Genomic DNA, 22,195 nt, shown 5'->3' with positions numbered 1-22,195 from the left:
AATGATGGTACAATACTCTATCCTTGTTGTTGGCTCCAAGTGACAATTGCGTCCCTTACCCGTTTTTATCCCTGATAAGATCCATATCAGGTTTGGGGGTAATCACGAGACCCTAGCATAGTGGCATTGTTCCGGTAGTCCCAATGGCTCCTGGCTTAGAGCACCCGAAAGGCCTTAACTTGGAAAACGACAGGTTTTGAGTATCAGAGAACATTGACCCTAGTGTACTATACTGTATACCAGTAGTTTCTGAGAATCGTTTCACTCCTCAAGCCTAGTCTGGAGCCAGGAATGATTTGTGATAACTTTGGTCCAACAGGCTGCTGCTTGAAGCAGCCCACATATCCACTAAAACCAGGTTGGTCTGGTATGTCTTGCAGGAACATGTCAGGGTGCAAGCAGCTGCATGGAACAGCCTGGTTGACCAGGCCAGCAACCAGGTCTGATTAAAAACCTGGGCTGTGAGGATGTTGATCCTAGGAATCATCAACAGTACAGTCAGGAGCCACAAATGTTTTGGAAAGAGAAAGTTGAATTGACTACATTTATCCGGACCTTAAAAATGGCTTTTAACAGCCTTTTTATTTCTTTTAGGTTTGGATAGCTGACCATTTTTAGGTCAACCCACAAAGGTTGTTCTGAAAACCAGATAAACTGAAGGGGTGACAGTGCAACCCGTCCTCCTAATAAAGCATCACATTTTGACACATACTTTACCTAATGGCAAAAATCGTTGTACAGTACTAGAAAATGGTAACGGCTCGCAAAATTTACAGTCCCATTTTCTGTTTTGGGTCCTCTGGTAGGTTAGGAGAGGATACTTTAGTACTGTAGTTTCTTGACATTGGGAAACCTTAGGAGGATGGGCTGGACAGTCAGACTCCTGATATGGATGAAAATTTTTTGGTAGAATAATGAAGGCAGTAATCAGACTGGAGGAATGTTACAAGTGGTGTACCACAGGGTTCAGTTCTAGCACCAGTAACGTTCTATATGAAAGATCTACCAGAAGGAATACAGAGCAATATATGAACATGTTTGCTGATGATGCCAAGCTACTAGGGAAGATAATTAACTAAGATGATTGTCATGCCCTTCAAGATGGACTTGGGCAAAATAAGTGAGTAGAGCAACACTTAGCAAATGGAATTTAATGTGATTAGATGCCATGTTATGGAATGAGGAATAAGAGAAAATAGGCCACACACAATTTACAATTGTGTGTGGTCTGTGCAATGCTTTAACCCTTAAACTGTGTAACACGTCATATGATGTGTTGGAGTACACTACGCAAGATTTAAATGGCCCACGGATAAACGGGGTTCACCTCACCTTCATCAGGGCTCTTGTAAACAGACACCATTTAAAAAAAAAAAATCGTGGGCCACATTCCCGGATGTGAGGTCCTCAGTTCTAAGTGCCACCAAGGCTGGCACACGTAGCATGAGCTCACAGCACTGCTGTTTAGCTAGTGACCACAGCATCGACTAAAAATGCCATAATATATACAGTATGTACATGCTATTATTTAGCGATGATAGTATTACAGAAAACTCCTGACTGTGATAAAAATGACCAGGATTTTGATAATAGCAGGATTGTTGTGATAATTAGCGCTATAGTGGGAGGAGTAATCTTGGTGGGTAGGGAGGTAGCGTTGTCTGCTGACTGTGTGTGACCACCTTTTACTGCCTGGACTCACTATACCAGCTTAGTTGTTCGCTGTGGTGAACAAAACATGCAGATACTTATATATAATAGTCTGTATATAGTGAATAAAACCAAAAAACAGTATGGTGGGAGGAGAATGTTGGCGAGTCAGGTGAGGTGAGGGAGGGAGCGAGTGACAGCCAGTGGTGGGCTGCCACTGCCACTCAGCCTACCAAATTTGTGGTTCATTATGGTGAACACAAATATAGATACTTATATATAACGTGTATTATATAGTGTAATAACAGCAAAAAGAGTGTGGGGAGAAGCCATTTTGGCGAGGGAAGGTGGCGACATCTGCGTGATTTATCATGTTGGGTAGGGGTAGCCACTATGCTCCTTGGGCACTATACCAGCTTAGATGAACAGTTATGGTGAACAGAACATGTAGATACAGGTACTTATATATAACGTCTGTATATAATGAATAAAAGCAAAAACAGTATAGTGGGAGGAGAATGGTGGTAAGTCAGGTGAGGTGAGGGAGAGAGCGAGTGATAGCCAGTGGCAACTTAGTGGTTCGTTATGGTGAACACAAATGTAGATACTTATATATAACGTGTATATATAGTGTAATAACAGTAAAAGAAGTGTGGGGAGAAGCTATTTTGGTGAGGGAGGTGGCGACATCTGCATGATTTATCATGCTACGTAGGGATGGCCACTTTGCTCTTTGGGCACTATACCAGCTTAGATGAAGTTATGGTGAACAGAACATGCAGATACTTATATATAACGTCTGTATATAGTGAATAAAAGCAAAAAGAGTATGGTGGGAGGAGTCATTGAGGGAGTGGCAGTGAGAGGCAGACTGGCAGATGTGGTGGCCACATCTCGCTGCTTTGTGACTTGCAATATCAACTTAGTGGTTCGTTATGGTGAACAAAACAGTGCAGATACGTATACATAACCTGTGTATATAGTGTAATAACTGACAAAGTATTTGTTTATTGTTTTACTTAACACAATAATTGAATCAATAATATGCTCATCCATAATTTTGAGTACAGTGATGATTCACACATTTTATTATATAAATATATCACACTACACACTAGTTGAATATTACAGCAAAAAAAAAAAACGAAGAAAATCAATCAAAGACATTGAAATAATTAGGTAATTATCTCTTTGTGGCCACTCCTGCCTGACAACCTGGGGCTGAGCAGACCGCGGACGTATGCCTGAGTCAGCACCTCTTTTTTGCCAGACTTCCCCGCCCTATAGCAGCTAAAATAATGCCACTTACGATTTTTTTATTATTTTTTCCGTGATCAGGGAACACAAATAAACAGGTTTAGATTATTTTGTTATGCACCTGTGGGTGACAATGGTCAAATAGCCCTTAGCAACACAAGGTTAAAGAACTCTGATAACGAGATCTAGGAGTGGTCCTATATAGAAAATTGTTACCTGAGGACTATGTGAAGGATACTGTATGAGGAGCCTATGCTATGCTTTCCAATTTCAGAATGGCTTTTACATACATGGAAATTTTTTCATTTCATGACTTTTGTGAGACTAAAACTGTAATATGCAGTAGATATATGGTGCCCATATTTCAAGAGATACATCAATAAACTGGAAAAGGTGCAAAGACATGCAAATTGCTTCCAGAACTGAAAAACAATAGCCATGAGGATAGACTAGAGGTACTAAATATACTGAAGATAGAATAAAAAGGTGATATGATCACTGCATACATAATAGTAACAGGAATTGACAATTCTTCTTCACACCTCTCATCTTCAAGAACAAGAGGTTACAGACTCAAGCTAAGGAAACAAATCTATCAAAAAACATTAGAAAGTTTCCTTTTGCAAAGAGAGTAGTAGATGGTTGGAACACATTAGTGTGAGAATGTAATGGAGGCCAAAACCATCAGCTGTTTCAAAGCTTCATATGACAGTGTACTGGGAAGATGGGACACCATGAGCATAGTTCTCATCAAAAGATCTTAGCTACACTTTCATATTCATTTTTTAAATAAAAAATGCATATTCTAAGACTTCATTTCATTATTGATAAAACACTGGCAAGGCAAAGTTTTGGTGGTGAATATTGAATCTCCTTATCACATTCTCTGGATAAAATCAAGCTAAAAGGATACTATACAAGATACTGTATATACATACCTTCAAGAGTTTAGCTCCAACGATAATGGGCATAAGCACGATTGGCTTCACACTGACGATGGAGATCATGCTTTTGCTTCACTACTCGTCCCTGTTAAATTAAATGTAAGAAATTATATCTTCATCAGTTACTTCTAAAATGTGTAACTATCCATCTACATCCAGAACACTATTTTCTTTTGCAGCACTACTTATTCTACTGTACCTGAAATTGTCGGGGTAGAGTGTCAACTGTAGTGTAGTGGCCACACCAAACTGAACCAAAAGGGTTCAGGTTCAATTCCCTGTGCAGGATGCTGTTTGGGTACGTTTCCTTACACCTTGTGTATCTTTTCACCTAGCAGTAAATAAGTAACCTAGAGATGGGCAACTGTTATGGGTTGCATCTTGGAGAAGATAAGTGTGTGTGTGTGGTCTAGGGGGGTTGGGAATCCTTGATGAGCATACTGGCTTCCTGTGCCATGATAACAGGGAATCATGTACAGTCTGCATAAAGGCTTGATACTGTATATTAGATATGCTACAATATAATTATTGCTAGACAAGTTGAAAGGAAGGTAGAGCTAAAGACCTGCATTAGAAGCATGCAAAAAAGGATGAGAGCAGTTGCTACAGCAAATAGAAGCTGAGAAGCAAGATAAATAAGAGGTGGTGAAGATCATAGAGGATTTGAAAAAAGGATTTGTGGGAATGAAATTAAGGAAATATGGAAAGGACATAACAACTATAGGAATAGAGATGATGATGATGAAAAGAGAGATGACATGCCAGTGGCAGATACACAAAACCTTTGCAGCATGTGTTAAGTTAAGAGGCTCACAAGGATCAAGAAGCAAAACAACCTTATTAGAGACTGAGGACTAGACAGGCTGTGTAGTGCACCATGATAAAGCTAGAAAAACTAATAAAATATCATATATACGTTGCTAGACCTGGAGAGTGGAATATGGAAGGATAGACAAGGGACAGAAAAGAAAAAAGATCCAATGGACAGTTATGACAAGCAAAGCAGCAAAGGCTTAAAACCATTACAGTCATAATATTTAGAGCTATCAAGAGGGTTTTGTATATAAGGTAATATTCCAAAATCTGGAAGGGATTTGGTACAATACTGAAAGGAGTTTTTAGTTTATACTACATTCATTTAAGTAATGGTAATGTCTTCTCACAGACATAACAACATAGGATAAAAACCCATACTTATGTATTTGTGAAATTTATATAAAGAATTACACAAAGTCTTTCGCATTCTTCTGAGTGCTTTGTCAAGGTCTGAGTATGTGGTTAGGATGAGGCTTACATCTCAATGACTAATGAGAGGAAGCTAAAGTTTTTAATGTAGCATTTATTGAAAGAGCTGAGCTGTGTTTTTGTGTAGAATACCCCTTTGCATACCCTCAATAGCTTCCCCACTGTCAGAGACAGAAAGCTAGTTTGGCTTATCAAAGTTCCCCTAACCAATGACTGACCATCCCCTAGGAACAACCCACAACAGTCAACTCTTTGGTACTTATTTACCATTTAACACTTTCTCTGCCCTATGCCACATATTGCGGCATAAAATCAAAATACCGAGCATGCCCAATGACGCAAATACTGTAGGTGTAAATAATTTTAAAATTTGTAGAAATTTCATTTATTGTCCGAATACTATGGGACGTGTTTTAAAAGGTGCGCCAGTTTCTGCCCATTCTCTGTATACCCCACGTGGCATCCTGACCCCGCCATGTGGGCGCTCATCCACGCTGGAGGCTCACTGTGCTCGTGGCCTAGCACGTGACAGCAGCAGCCTCCCCTCGAGTTGAGAAGTTTTCCCATTCTGGTATTTTATCTCAGGTGTTTGTTGTTAACAGGCTTTATAAACACTGCAAATCAACTTCCAGATGGATACTGATCAAGAACACAGCCAATCCATGATGAAAGCATTGAAAGAAACACGTACGAAAGAAAAGTTACCGAGTTTTCATCGAAATTGTAGAAAAGTGAGACTTGTATGTTCTTATATGCAAATATCCCTTTACAGCATTCTACTGCAAACAATTTGATACCAAACTGAAAGACGTAGCACAAAAATTGAGGTCAGAAAGCCGAAAAGAGTATAAACATTTTTGCGTGGTGATGAGCCATCGGCCTACCTTGCAGTGTGCAGCGGGTCTAAAGTATAGGAAAGTGAAACTTATATGTTCTTATATGCATATATTCCTTTAGAGTATTCTATTGCAAACACTTTGATACCAAATTGAACGACATAGCACAAAAATTGAGATGAGAAAACTAAAAAAAAAAAAGAGTATAAACATTTGTGGATGGTGGCGAGTTCACACGCACCGCTCAGCCCACCTTGAGGTAAGTGGCGGGTCACCCACAGGGCCAGCGAAAGTGTTAATGCTAGGTGAACAATTACATCATGTGTAAGGAAATGCGCACAAACATCTTGCCCCTGAAAATAAATCTAATCCAGGACCACACCATCCTGGTTATGAGCCAACCACATCAACCACTGTGTTATAATGAAAGGCCATACTAAGTATTATCATACTACACTACATAAACATTTTAGTAGCCTTACATATGTCACATAACTGGTTGCTTAACTTCTAGACTTACTTTCAATTTCCAGCCCTATCACAATCCTAAAAAACTTAACATTAGTTACCTTCTAAACTCTCAGCTATTACAACAGCCATTATCATATACGTATTAACAAATGTTACAGCCCAGATGTATAAATGTATACTGTATGACTGCTTACCAGCTATTTTTGCATGACATTAGTAATAGTAACAGAGGAAGGAACATGCTAAATATTCAGAGACATTAGATAATAAAACATTATAAACATTTAACAGTCTCCGTGGTGTAGTGGTAAGACACTCGCCTGGCGTTCCGCGAGCGCTATGTCATGGGTTCGTATCCTGGCCGGGGAGGATTTACTGGGCGCAATTCCTTAACTGTAGCCTCTGTTTAACGCAACAGTAAAATGTGTACTTGGATGAAAAAACGATTCTTCGCGGCAGGGGATCGTATTCCAGGGACCATAGGATTAAGAACTTGCCCGAAACGCTACGCGTACTAGTGGCTGTACAAGAATGTAACAACTCTTGTATATATCTCAAAAAAAAAAAAAAAAAAAAAAAAAAAAAAAAAAAAAAAAAAAAAAATTATTTTTCATTTTGAAAATCTGATGCTTAAGTATCATGTGTACTGTACCAAAACATGAATAAACCTCATGTGCATAGTATTCACCAAGTCCTCACACCACAAAGTTTCAAGGTCATAATTGAATTATGGTTTAGGGTTGTGAATATCATACTCCTTTGTGTGACCTCCCAAGAGGTTTAGCATTATGAATACAGTTTACATAGCTGAAATATCATTCTTGTGTGTGTGTAATTACCCAAGTGTAGTAACAGGATGAGAGCTACGTTCGTGGTGTCCCGTCTTCCCAGCACTGTCATATAACGCTTTGAAAGTATTGACAGTTTTGGCCTCCACCACCTGGTCACTTAGCTTGTTCCATACTCAGTTTGCAAAAGTGAATTTTCTTATATTTTTTTGGCTGCTTTGTTTAGTTAGTTTAAATCTATGACCTCTTGTTCTCAAAGTTCCAGGTCTCAGGAAGTCTTCCCCGTCAATTTTATCGATTCCTGTTACTATCTTGTACGTAGTGATCATATCTGGTTACCTGGTTGATGGGGTGCTGGGAGTTCTTCTACTCCCCAAGCCCGGCCTGAGGTCAAGCTTGACTTGTGAGAGTTTGGTCCACTAGGTGGTTGCTTGGAGCGGCCCGCAGGTCCACATACCTTCCACAGCCCGGTTGGTCCGGCACTCCTTGGAGGAAACAATCTAGTTTCCTCTTGAAGATGTCCACGGTTGTTCCGGCAATATTCCTTATGCTCGCTGGGAGGGTGTTTAACAACTGTGGACCTCTGATGTTTATACAGTGTTCTCCGATTGTGCCTATGGCACCCCTGCTCTTCACTGGTTCTATTTTGCATTTTCTTCCATATCATTCACTCCAGTACGTTGTTATTTTACTGTGTAGGTTTGGTACTTGACCCTCCAGCATCTTCCACGCCTCTTTTTCTTCTATCATCTAGTCTTAGTATATTAAAGCCTGTAGCCTCTCCTTGTAGCTCTTGCCCTTTAGTCCTGGGAGCCACTTTGTAGCATGTCTTTGCACCTTTTCCAGTTTGTTGATGTTCTTCTTAAGTTATGGGCACCAAGCAACTGCTACATATTCTAGCTTTGGCCTAACAATTGTCGTGAACAATTTCTTTAGTATTTCACCATTCATGTATTTTAAAGCAATTAGAATTGTGTGTGTGTGTTTGTGTGTGTGTCAGCAACTTCTATATATGACAAACAATGAGAAACGTGGATTCAAACTCATATTTTAATATGCACATATGATGTCCCTTTTTTTCTTATTTCACTTTAATATTCCTTTATCAAGTTAGCATAATTTGACAATCTTTTTTTTTGGGGGGAGTCAGTCTCTCTCTTTAGATTCATAAAATAGTTTTGTGAAAAATAAATTTTGTGACAATCTGAGCCTGTCACACACAAAACTATGTATAAAAATCCCTATATAAAATACTTTAAACACAAATAAGAACTATGCCACAGCAAGAAAGAGGAAAGACTCATGGGATGTATTACTACACTACATTATTAAAATACAGTACAGTACCTCATTCTTAGCAGCTGCAAGCAACTCCCTTGCTAGTCTCTCAGGAAAATGAACTGTTCGCTCCTTCTCTCTCCCTGCATGCACAAACCATCGCATGGAGACGAAGTAAGACCGTTTCTCTGTTATAGGAACCGGAACCTAAAAAGACATATATAGTACAAAGAATTTTGATTTACACAAACTGTATTTACAACCTAATACGCAGTATCTTCCTATGCAAAGAAAAATATCGAGATTTGAATGTAATGAAACACCCATTTCTAGACATCCGACCCACAGATTTGAAAATATATTAATAATATAATATAATTGAAGGATATAATTCAGCTCAAAATCCCAGATATTGTCGCAGTAACAGAGACGAAACTTGAAGAAAATATTTTAAATGAGGTCGTATTCCCAAGGGGCTACTCAGTTTGGAGACGTGACAGGAAAACTAGGAAGGGGGGAGGAGTTACTGTGCTGGTGAAAGAACACCTGAAGGTAAGAGAGTTAATACTGTAATTGAAAACTCGAGATATTGACATAATGGCATTGCAGGTCTGGAATCAAGATGATAAACTGATAATTTTAAATGCCTACAGCCCACCAGCAAGCAACACATGGACAAAGGAAGAACTGGATGACAAATGAGAGGGCCTCATAATGGTCATGAGAGAGAAAATGGTAAGAGCAGACAAAGATAAATCCCGATTGCTGGTACTGGGGGACTTCAACTTTAAGGCAATAGACTGGAAGGCCTATGAGGCAAGAACAGAGGACATTTGGACAGGTAGATTTGTAAATCTTATCTTGGAGACATTAATGTATCAACACGTCAAACAGGCCACAAGAATGAGGGAAGGGAATATTCTGTTAGTACTGGATCTAGTATTCACCAAGAAAGAAGAGGTATTTGTACCTCCCTATTGTATTTGTACCTATTTGAAGGTACATCCAGTACCTTCCTCCCTTGATAAAGAGTGATCACGTCCTCTTGGACTATTAAATACGTTATGCGATATAATCTAGTAGAGAATGGGGGCATTGAAACAGTTGTTAAACTCAATTTCAAGAGAGCGGACAGCACGCTGGACTTGTGATCCTGTGGTCCTGGGTTCGATCCCAGGCACCGGCGAGAAACAATGGGCAGTTTCTTTCACCCTATGCCCCTGTTACCTAGCAGTAAAATAGGTACCTGGGTGTTAGTCAGCTGTCACGGGCTGCTTCCTGGGGGGTGGAGGCCTGATCGAGGACGGGGCCGCGGGGACACTAAAGCCCCGAAATCATGTCAAGATAACCTCAAGATGGGGAACTTAAAAATTCTTTTCATGGGTATAACTGGACAGACTTGTTGCTAGGCAAGGAAGTAAATGAGATGTATGCCAAATTTTGCAAAATATATGATGAAGGCAAACAAACATTCATACCAAAACAGAGATGCAGACCTAGGAAACAGGGTTGGTTCAACAGAAATTGCGAGAGGGCCAGAGATCAAAAGACACAAACATGGAATCATTACAGGAAGAGGCCAAACCCCCAAGCATACCAGCGATACAAAGATGCAAGAAACAACTACACGTCATTAAGGAGAGAGGCAGAGAGGAACTTTGAGAACGGTATAGCAGACAAATGTAAATGAGATCCAGGCCTTTTCTATAAATTCATTAAAAGCAAGCTGCAAGTAAAGGATAATATTCAGAGGTTGAAAATGGGGGACATTCGCAGAAAATGAAAAGGAAATGTGTGAAATATTAAGTGAAAAGTTCCAAAGTGTGTTTGTACAAAATGAGATCTTCAGAGAACCAGACACAATAAGAATTCCAGAGAACAGCATAGAGCACATAGAGGTGTCTAGAGACGAAGTGAAACAAATGCTCTTGAAGCTAAGTAAGAACAAAGCAGTTGGCCCAGATGGAGTTTGACTCAGCCTGAGCTCAGCATTCCACTTCAGCTGATTTTTCAGACATCCCTGTGTACAAGAGTCGTAGCAGATGTGTGGAAAAAGGCTAACATAGTTCCAATCTACAAAAGTGGCAGCAGGGAAGACCCCCCTCAATTATAGACCTGTATCATTGACAAGTGCAATAGTCAAAATATTGGAATAATATAAACTAAATGGGTAGAACCCCTGGAGAGAAATAATATAACATCAGACAGACAGTATGGTTTTCGTTCTGGAAGATCCTGTGTATCGAATTTAGTCAGTTTCTATGATCGAGCCACAGAGATTTTACAGGAAAGAGATGGTTGGGTTGACTGCATCTATCTAGACCGAAAAAAGGCTTTCGACAGAGTTCCACATAAGAGGTTGTTCTGGAAACTGGAAAATATTGGAGGGGTGACAGGTAAGCTTCTAACATGGATGAAAAATTTTCTGACTGATAGAAAAATGAGGGCAGTAATAAGAGGCAATGTATCGAACTGGAGGAATGTCACAAGTGGAGTACCACAGGGTTCAGTTCTTGCACCAGTGATGTTCATTGTCTACATAAATGATCTATCAGATGGAATAAAGAATTATATGAACATGTTTGCTGATGATGCTAAGATAATAGGAAGGATAAGAAACTTAGATGATTGTCATGCCCTTCAAGAAGACCTGGACAAAATAAGTATATGGAGCACCACTTGGCAAATGGAATTTAATGTGAATAAATGCCATGTTATGGAATGTGGAATAGAACATAGACCCCATACAACCTTTAAATTATGTGAGTAATCTTTAAAGAATTCTGATAAAGAAAGAGATCTAGGGGTGGTTCTAGATAGAAAACTATCACCTGAGGACCACATAAAGAACGTTGTGCGAGGAGCCTATGCTACTGTTTCTAACTTCAGAATTGCTCTTAAATACATGGATGGCGAAATACTAAAGAAATTGTTCACGACTTTTGTTATGCCAAAGCTAGAATATACAGCGGTTGTGTGGTGTCCATATCTTAAGAAGCACATCAACAAACTGGAAAAGGTGCAAAGACATGCTACTAAGTGGCTCCCAGAACTGAAGGGCAAGAGCTACGACGAGAAGTTAAAGGCATTAGTATACCAAAACTATATGACAGAAGAAAAATAGGTGATATGATCACTACGTACAAGATAGTAACAGGAATCGATAAAATTGACGGGGAAGACTTCCCGAGACCTGGAACATTGAGAACAAGAGGTCATAGATTGAAACTAACTACACAAAGATGCCAAAGAAATATAGCTATACTACAAAGGGAGCCTCAGTCTTATTATGAATAAGAGGTGTTATTTGTTTCAAGTCAAAACAGTGAGGTTTTATTAAAAGTTTGCAAGGAAATAGTTGAAAAAACCAGCATTGAATGTAATGAAACGCCATTTTCTGGGTGAGTCCTGGAGGCTCCCCGGAGCTATCCAGGCTGATAGGGATAGTTCTAACTTTTGGCATCAGTCGATGTGGGTGGGAGTTCTAGGTCTACTGACACCCATGGCCAGAACCTGGCCCCCTCAGAGAGGCACGAGGAGCAATGGCCTATAAAAATGCACACACGATTGTGGATCATTCTATATCTGCCATCGACCGGGACAGGCAGAAAGGTAAGCGCCTCAAAACAAACCCCTATTCTGGTAAAACCAATGAAAATAACTAAACAAATGCATAGAAGTCCCCCACGGGAAAACAAGCAAACAAGCATAACGTCACACGAGCCACGCTGCATGTCTGCGCAGCTCACCCCTCCCCAGGCCCTCGTGCCGGCAATCCACACCTCTAGTTCCGAAGTTGGATATCAAAATACAGTGATGCCTCGATTAACGAGTTTAACCCTCAAACCGCGCATATCATATATAAATGATATCAGTGACAAAACCGAAACCGCGCACATCATTTATATATGATTTCGTGTCTAGCGCTATAATTTAAACTCCCCGCCTGGGATAGGGGCAGCTATAGTACAGCCACGACTGATAGTTGCCAGATGCCACCTAGAAAAAAAATCCAGGCCAACATTCTTGGGTGTTACAGCGTCAGTATTGAGCAAGCCACCAAGGCTGGCGCATGCAGCACGAGCTTACAGCACCGCTGCTCAGCTTGTGACCACAGCATCGCCTACAAATACCATAATATATATGATACTGCTATTATTTAGCAGTGATAGTATTACTGAAGCCCCCTGACTGTGATAAAACTGACCAGGATACTGATAATAGCAGGATTGTGGTGATATTTAGCGCTGTGCTCCATGGAGGGAGGCGTAAGGCTGTGCGAGGGAGGGTTGTGGCGTCGTCTTCTGACTGTGTGTGGCCACCATTTATTGACTGCACTCACCATACCAGCTTAGTGGTTCGATATGGTGAACACAAATGTAGATACTTATATATAACGTGTGTATAGAGTGTGATAACAGCGAGAGTAGTAGGTTGGGAGCCTGCCATTTTGGTGAGGGAAGAGCGTCGTCTGCACATCTTGGCATGGTGTTTACTGATGGCCACTATGGTCTTTGGGCACCATACCAGCTTATTTGTTCAGGTATGGTGAATAAAACAGGTAGATACTTATATATAATATGTGTATATAGCGTAATAACACCACAAACAATATTGTTGAAGTACAAATATTAGTGCGTCTGGCCTTGAGGGCGGCCGCCGATCAGCTGACTGTGTGAGTAGCTACGTCTTTGTGGCCTTTACTCACCATACAAGCTTAGATGTACAGTTATGGTGAACAAAACATGTAAATACGTATATATAACGTCTGTGTATAGTGAATAAATACAGAAAGAGTATTGTAGGAGGTGAATGAGGGTGAGTGAGGAGGTGTTGAGGGAGGGAGTGGCAGTGAGTGGCTCGCTGGTGTTTGGCAGGTCACTCCTCGTTGCTTTTTGACTCACAAGACCAACTTAGTACGTTGTTATGGTGTACAAAACATGCAAATACTTATATATAACCTGTGTATATAGTGTAACAACAGCAAAACTATTTGTTTATTGTTTTATGAACATAATAATTGAATCATTAATATGCACACCATAATTTTGAGTACAGCGATGGTTCACACATTTTATAATATAAATATACCACAATTCACTGTATGGAATAATATTACTGCAAAAAAACTAAGAAAAAATCAATCAGAGACATTGAAATAATTAGGTAATAATATATTTGTGGCAACTGCCGCCTGACAGCTCGGGCGGAGTAGACCTCGTCTGGCGAAGGCTCTGCCAACGCCCCTTTTTTGCCACACTTCCCTACCCTATTGCGGCTAAAATATGCCACCAACGATTTTTTTGTTATTTTTTCCGTGATCAGGGAACAAAAATGAACACTAATAAGACGAAAGAATTTTTTGGAATTTTTTTTTTTGTTGCGCCTGTGGGTGTGAATTCCATTTGGGCCCCTAGCGGTTTGAGGGTTAATCCATTTCGGCACCAAGCTCGTCATGTGGAAAACTCGTCTTGTAAAACAACAACAAAACTCTCGTCGGAGGTGTCCAAGAACCAGCGGGAACGCGTGTTAATCGAGGCAAAGCTCATCAGTCGAGACATATTTTCTGCGAGTGGCTTGATCGTTACTTGAAATGCTCGTAACTGGAGCCGCTCATCACTCGAGGATCCACTGTACACTGAAAACTGCCAACCGGAGGGAGGGAGGGTTGCCGAGGAGCCTCCGGGACTCACCCAGAAAATAGCGTTTCATTACATTCGACGCTGGTTTTCTGGGGAAAACTCCCCAGAGCTACTTCACCAAAGACTAAGAAAAAAAGGGGACTTATTCGGGAGGCAGTCGGTGCTCCACACCTCAACTCAAAGTCGAGACAGGTTGCAGCAGTCGACCGAAAGCAACACAGGCCCGACTAGACCCAGGAACGTTCACGAGGTAGCGTGCAGCCAGGACCCTGTTCGACCACTGTGCCCGAATGTTAGCCCAGGACATGTTCCCAAAAACGGCTGCAAGAGCAGCAAACTTACGAACGTCATGGGCACGGGGATAAACCGCAGGCTGGCTAGACTGTGGACGACCTGAGAGAACTGTACCCGTGAACAGGGAAGAAGAGAAACCGGATCAACCCAAAGCGCGTCCCCAGACACAGAAGACGTGGCGCACAAATAACAGCAGAGGGCCGCATCCAGACACAAAACATGATGCACCCCTGGCCTGACCAACCAAGCATCAACAACCAAAGGACCCCTCTGAAAAACAGCATTCTCATTCTTCGACAGAAAAGAAGGAGACAGCTGCAGACAAACAAACCTATCTCCACGACAGAAAGAGCAGAAATCCCTGCGCCGGAGGAGAACATGAAGCTCCCCGACCCAATCCCCAGAGGCCAATACCAACAGGAAAAGAGCCTTCAAAAAACAATCCTGTACCGAAGGGTCCACAACAAACCAAGGAGAAGAGAGATAAGAGAGCACTCTGTCCAAAGACCAGGATGGCTCAGGCGGCGCATGAGCAGGCTGGAGGTGATACAATGCACGAGACAGCTTGAGAAATGGTGCAGAAGTAACATCTATACTGAAGGCAAGCTGAAGTGGCTCTACCAGCTCCACACGATACGAGGCGACAGTATTCGGCATAGGATGATGGTCCTGGAACAACCACGAGAGAGAGAGGACACCACCACCACCCTAACCGAAAGCAAAGTACAACGACAAAGAATAAAAAGGAAACGGAAGGATCGCCAGGAAACTTCATACTGCTGCCGAGACGAAGCCCGCAGGTGGGACACCATCAACGAAGCCACCTGATCACCATACAACTGGTGATAAACTCTAGTAAAAAATTCAAAGAGAAGAGCGAACCAGTCTCGTAAAGAACCGGGCCAATCTTCTGAAAGAGGCGGAGCTGCGGAAAAACCTCCGGGTTCGGACACCGGGCAAGCAGCACCTAGAACCACGGCTGGCCACCATAGGGCCAAGAGGACAACTCCCCCCTGGTAAGTCTCCAAGCAAGCCAGGACCTGGAGCAACAGCTGAACCGGAGGAAAAAGGTACAGGAACCCCCACCTTGACCAGTTCTGCCGAAAGGCGTCGATCCCGACATCCTCGCGGTCAGCGAAGGGTGCCACATATACCGGAAGATGCCTCGACCACGCCGACGTGAAGAGGTCCACCTCCGGAGTCCCGAACGTTCGACACAGCCAACTGAAGGAGTCGGTGTCGACCATCCATTTCGTAGAAAGGGGAAGGAACCGGGACAGGCCATCCGCCAGGATGTTGGACACCCCCCGGACGTGAACCTGCCAAGCAAGCCAAACCCCAAGAACCCAGCAGACGAGTCACCCGAAGCGACCAGCCCCAAAGAACTAAGTACCGCATCGATCCCCTCGGTTCAGGCAATGAACCACCGGGGAGCAGTCCGAATGGAGCCTGATCGTCGATCTGCAAGCGACTCGAACCCTCTGGAGCGACATCCACACCTCCACGATCTCCCTGACCGACCCCATCGTCTCTGGCCAGCCTGGTGAGCACTAGTCACGAAGCCCCAGCCAAGAGACGACACGTCCGTGAACAGATCAAGCAAGGGCTCGGGCAGGCGCCAAGGCACTGAACCCTGAAAAACCAGAAGAGGAAGCCGGCAACACAGCAGCAGATGCAAAGCCCCAGGAGGATGAATCCAACGGTCGCAAGAGAGGCGGAAGGGACGTTCCCGAAGGAACCAGAACAGCTGACAAAGCCACACCTGACCCGGCAGGTAGACCATCAAGGCAAAGCTCAGGCTCCCGCACAAACTCTCGAGCAACCTCTGCGTGACCCGGGAACCACCCAAAAACAGATGAAGGTGGAACTGCAGGCAAAGCAGAGCCGCTGGAAGCAGAGACAAGGAAGCGGAGCAAGCGTCCCAAACCAGACCCAGCCCAGACCGAACCTGAGAGGGAACCAGATGGGACTTCCTCCAGTTCACCAAGAACCCGAACCCGACGAGCTGGGAAAGAACCAAATCCATGGCGAGCAGACACGCGGACTGGCTGGGAGTCCAAACCAGCCAGTTGTTGAGGTAGGCCAGAATCCGAACACCTAACCGACGCAGGCGGGACACCACGACCCGAGTAAGACACGTGGAAACGCGAGGTGCCAGATTCAACCCGAAAGGAAGGCAACGAAAGCGGTAATCTCGACACCCCACAACAAAACCGAGTCGGAGCCGGTCGGGAGCCGGTCGGCCGAGCGGACAGCACGCGGGACTTGTGATCCTGTGGTCCCGGGGTCGATCCCGGGCGCCGGCGAGAAACAATGGGCAAAGTTTCTTTCACCCTATGCCCCTGTTACCTAGCAGTAAAATAGGTACCTGGGTGTTAGTCAGCTGTCACGGGCTGTTTCTTGGGGGTGGAGGCCTGGTCGAGGACCGGGCCGCGGGGACACTAAAAGCCCCGAAATCATCTCAAGATAACCTCAAGATAACCAGTCCCTGAACCTTGGAAGAACCGGGACGTGCCAATTCGCGTCCTTGAGGTCCAGGGACACCATCCAAGCGCCCTGCTCCAAGAGAAGACGGACCTGGGATAGAGTAGTCATCCAGAAGGAGGGGTAAGAAACCCACGGGTTCAGACAGGACAAGTCCAGAATGAATCAGAGGTCCGCGCAGTCTTGTTTCAGGACCGGAAACAGGCGGGAAACCCACCTGAGGGGCGTCGTCGTCTCAACCACGCCCAAGCGAACCCATTCCAAGATAATCCACCAGAGCGCAAGGAAAGAGGCCTGCCCTGCCAGTCCCGAACCCCCTAAGCGAGGAGGAGCCACCCAACGCCACTACAGGCCACGCGAAACGACCCAAAAAGCCCACAAATTGTGAGACCAGGCGCGACTAAACAGGGCGAGCCACCCCCCATCGCCCCATTAATGGAATGAACCACAAAAGGGCCGATGCGCCTTGCGAGAACCCAAGCGGCGAACAGGGCGATCCCCGCGCCGACCAGTAACAGCCGGAACTGAAGGCTGCGCCTGCCCCGAATCTGGCACCAATGGCCTACCCCGATGAAAAAAAACCCGAGCACTGGCATGACCTTTCCAGGAAGGCCCCCACGAGCCCCCCGGAGCAACAACAACTCAGACATAGGCCGACAACTAACTGAAGCCATCTGCAGGTACTGCACCACAGCAGACTCTGCAAACAGCAACAGACAAAAAGGTGAAGATAAACGAAGAGCCCGGGCCCAAGCGGAGTCCAAGAAAGAAGCCAGCACCGCTTGTCGACACGCGAGGCGAGAAGCATAGAACCGCAAAACTGCATCATGCAGGAGTGACGCGAAGAGCTTCAACAAAGCAGACGACGCCCGCACCACAGAGGGCAGCGCACCAGACCCGGCAGCAGCCCCAAGCTCCCCCACATCCAACTCAAGCCAATCCGAGAGCAGCTCAAGGACGGAAAAGAAACGCAGGGCCGCAGCAAGCAGGTCACAAATCCGCAAATCCTCCGCAACCAAGGCAGCCGAAAGAGAAGGAACCTGCATGTGAAGCTGCATGACAACAACATCCCGCGGAAGGGCAGGGGCGAATAGACAAGCATTGAGATGTCACCCCCCAGGAACACCTGAAACACCGCGAGTCTCTCTCGCCACCCAAGCGCGCGGGACCGGCAGAACGTGTGCCAAGCTTCTAACGAAAAAAGAGGACAGTCTGCCAACCAGGACGACTCTGGAACCTCATAACGAATCCAGTACGCACTAGAAGAACCCTACACTTCTATCCCAAGTTCTTTCCCAAGAGGCAGACAAGAGGAGCTCCAGCATATTTCAATAATCCTAAGTATTGTAGTACAGGATGATGATAGTGAGTGGTGTCCCAGAGAACATAAAGGTATAGTGCTTTTGAAAAATAGGTGAGATAACAGGAATGTGCCAAGGGAAGTGAAATAGTGGATGAGAAAAAGTTACCCCTAGTGTTTCCAGTGCAGACAGCAACATTCAAGATGGTCGCCTGCAAGAGGAAATACAAAACAGATCTTGATTTTGCTGGATTCAGTGAAGAAAGCATTGATATAACCAGTCTATACAACAAGGTGGTAAAATTAGATACTATTGTGACCTCTCATGTAGAAATAATTAGTAAATTGAAAGAAAGTAATGACCATTTAAATAGAAAAGTTGTATGTCTTGAGGGTGTAGTGAAAGACTTGCGCAAGGATAAGATTCAATTGGAAACAAATTGCAAAGCCATGGAAGAAGAAAATAGACTCTTAAAAATAGCTTTGGAAGAAGTTAAAGTAAATTTAAACATAAATGACTACAATAGGTTAGGTAAGGAATTTCAACAGGAGAAACAGCTTTTGTCAGCACAGATGGAGGAAGTTACACAGGGAATAGAACAGTGCAAGAAAGATATGCAACTCACTTATGCACAAGTGGCCAAGGAGAAGGAAAAAATAGAAGAAGCAGTAAAGGAAGTAAAACACTGCAGCAACCAAGATAAAACAAACATTAGGCTAGAAGTGAGGAAAGAATTGGCATCTAACCCGAAGTTGGTGCAAAACACAGTTGATCGGAGTAAGTCCCTGATCATTTTTGGCTGCAAAGAAAAGGAGATAACATCTAGGTCAGAAAGAGCTGTAGAAGAAGCAAAAGTAGTAGATAAAATTGTTGGCCTCGTGGAAGGTCTTACAACCATAGAGAATGTGTGCGACTACAGGAGAATAGGCAGATATGTAAAAGGGAAAGATCGACCTTTGAGGATCACCCTAAATGGTGCCAAACAGATGGAAGAAGTACTAAGGAATGCTAGAAAATTACAAAGTGATGAGGATGGGAAAGTGTGGTCGTTAAGACAAGATCTTTCAAAAGAAGATAGAGAGAAGCTGAAACTGAACCTCGCCGAGGCAAAACGTTTAAATGAGAGCAGGAATGAAGAAGAAATCAATTCTTTTTTCTACAAAGTGATAGGGGTAGGCAGGCCAGTAAAGTGGTACATAAAGGCAAACCAACAAAATCATTAGAGAAAGGGGGAGTGAAATATAAGAAGAGGGGTGAACAAGTTCCTCAAGATTGCATACACCAATATAGATGGAGTAAGATCAAAGATACTGGAGTTAAGTGATATAATACAGCTGCAGACACCAGACATTGTTGCACTCACGGAGACAAAACTTGAAGATGCTATTTTAAATGAGGTCATATTCCCAAGGGGCTACTCAATTTGGAGACGGGACAGAAAAATCAGGAAAGGCGGTGGCGTTGCTGTGCTGGTGAAAGAACACCTAAAGGTGAACGAAATAGTGACTGCCAATCCACAAGAAGTTGACATAATAGCACTAGAGATCTGCCATGAGGATGATAAACTAATGATCATAAATGTATATAGTCCACCGCTAAGCAGCACATGGTCAAAGGAGGAGCTAGATAGTAAACGAGAAGGTTTTATAACAATAATGAGAGAGATCATAGCGAGAGCGGATAACGATAGTTCACGACTGTTGATAGTCGGCGACTTCAACTTGAAATCCATAGACTGGGAAGCATGTGAAGCTAAAACAGAAGATTTCTGGACCTGTAAATTTGTAGACCTTATCCTGGAAACATTCTTGTATCAACATGTTAAACAAGCTACGAGGATGAGGGAAGGGGACGTTCCCTCCATGCTAGATTTGATATTTACCAGGAAGGAGGAAGAAATATTTGACATTCAGTACCTTCCTCCCTTGGGTAAAAGTGACCATGTCTTTTAGGGAATAAAGTATGCAATGCGTTATAATCTGGAAAAAATATGACGGTCGATGCAAATGACAAATCTGACTTTAGGAGAGGACATTATGGCAACCTTAGAAAAAATTTTAGTGAGTATAATTGGACAGACTTGTTGCTAGGCAAGGAAGTGAATGAGATGTATGTCATCGACTTGAGAATGGTCCAGGACGGACTGAAACGTTGTCGTCCCTTCAACTTCTAGTGTGTGGTCTGGTCAACATACTTCAGCCACGTTATTGTGACTCATCGCCTGCAGATGTATGTCAGGTTTTGTGAAATATATGATAAAGGCACAAAAAAATTTATACCAAAACAGAGAAGCAGAACTAGGAAACAGGATTGGTTCAACAGAAAGTGCGAGAGGGCCAGAGACCAAAAGACACAAAAATGGAATAAATACAGGAAGAGGCTGAACCCCCAAACACACCAGCGATACAAAGATGCGAGAAACAACTACACGGCAGTGAGGAGAGAGGCAGAAAGAAATTTTGAAAAAGGGATTGCAGACAAATGTAAAACAGAACCAGGTCTATTCTATAAATTCATAAACAACAAATTGCAGGTAAAGGATAATATTCAAAGGTTGAAAATGGGAAATAGATTCACAGAAAATGAAAAGGAAATGTGTGAAACATTAAACGAAAAGTTCCAAAGTGTGTTTGTACAAAATGAAATCTTCAGGGAACCAGATACAATAAGAATTCCAGAGAACAACATGGAGCACATAGAGGTGTCTAGAGACGAAGTGGAAAAAATGCTCAAGGAGCTAAATAAGAACAAAGCAGTTGGGCCAGATGGAGTTTCACCATGGGTTCTGAGAGAATGTGCACCTGAGCTCAGCATTCCTCTTCAACTGATTTTTCAGGCATCCCTGTTTACAGGAGTTGTAGCTGATGTGTGGAAAAAGGCTAACATAGTTCCAATCTACAAAAGTAGAAGCAGGGAAGACCCCCTTAATTATAGACCGGTATCATTGACAAGTGTAATAGTCAAAATATTGGAAAAAATAATTAAATCTAAATGGGTAGAACACCTGGAGAGAAATGATATAATATCAGACAGACAGTATGGTTTTCGATCTGGAAGATCCTGTGTATCGAATTTACTCCGTTTCTATGATCGAGCAACAGAGATATTACAGGAAAGAGATGGTTGGGTTGACTGCATCTATCTGGACCTAAAAAAGGCTTTCGACAGAGTTCCACATAAGAGGTTGTTCTGGAAACTGGAAAATATTGGAAGAGTGACAGGTACGCTTCTAACATGGATGAAAAACTTTCTGACTGATAGAAAAATGAGGGCTGTGATCAGAGGCAATGTATCGGACTGGAGAAATGTCACAAGTGGAGTACCACAGGGTTCAGTTCTTGCACTAGTGATGTTTATTGTCTACATAAATGATCTGCCAGTTGGTATACAGAATTATATGAACATGTTTGCTGATGATGCTAAGATAATAGGAAGGATAAGAAACTTAGATGATTGTCATGCCCTTCAAGAAGACCTGGACAAAATAAGTACATGGAACGCCACTTGGCAAATGGAGTTTAATGTTAATATATGCCATGTTATGGAATGTGGAATAGGAGAACATAGACCCCCACACAACCTATATACAGTGGTACCTCGCATAACGATCGCCCCAAAAGACGAACATTTTGGGTAACGAACAGCCTGATCGGCGTCAAATCGTCCCGTATGACGAACGCTGGTTTGAGTAACGTCAACACCACATGGTGGGGTCGCGCTGCTTCTTGCACATTCTTAGACGCCTCCGATGATGCACATAAATTATGTTGTTCTTGTTTAAAGATGCTAATGATGCTGGGATATAAAAGGGTGACTGCTGAGATGTTGCAAAGCATTGACATTTTTGTAGGAAAAAAGAAATTAAATATCTGATATACAACAAATGTCAAAAAGGTTCGTTCGGTGTTCGGCAGGTAGGCTGCTCCATTATAACAATCTTTCTTTGTTTCAAATGTGTTCCATTTGTTTTGTATTTGTCATTTACGTCTCAATAATGGAGAAGCC

At 43.0% G+C, this 22,195-nt stretch overlaps 1 protein-coding gene across 1 annotated transcript in view; it reads right to left on the bottom strand.

Annotated features, from left to right (window-relative positions):
- mRpS7 (mitochondrial ribosomal protein S7) overlaps positions 1–22,195 on the bottom strand; it is a 37,906-nt gene that overhangs the window by 2,071 nt on the left and 13,640 nt on the right. Inside the window, exons 5-6 of the mRNA XM_045758686.2 lie at positions 8,539–8,676; positions 3,846–3,936 (exon numbers count right to left, since the gene is read on the bottom strand). Of these exons, the coding sequence (XP_045614642.1) occupies positions 3,856–3,936; positions 8,539–8,676 (219 nt within the window). The 3' untranslated portion in view covers positions 3,846–3,855. The remainder of the gene's footprint in view (positions 1–3,845; positions 3,937–8,538; positions 8,677–22,195) is intronic.

The sequence above is a fragment of the Procambarus clarkii genome, chromosome 59 (genome assembly GCF_040958095.1).
Source record: "Procambarus clarkii isolate CNS0578487 chromosome 59, FALCON_Pclarkii_2.0, whole genome shotgun sequence".
Taxonomy (NCBI): Eukaryota; Metazoa; Arthropoda; class Malacostraca; order Decapoda; family Cambaridae; genus Procambarus; species Procambarus clarkii.
This window is presented reverse-complemented; position numbering and strand designations above follow the sequence as displayed.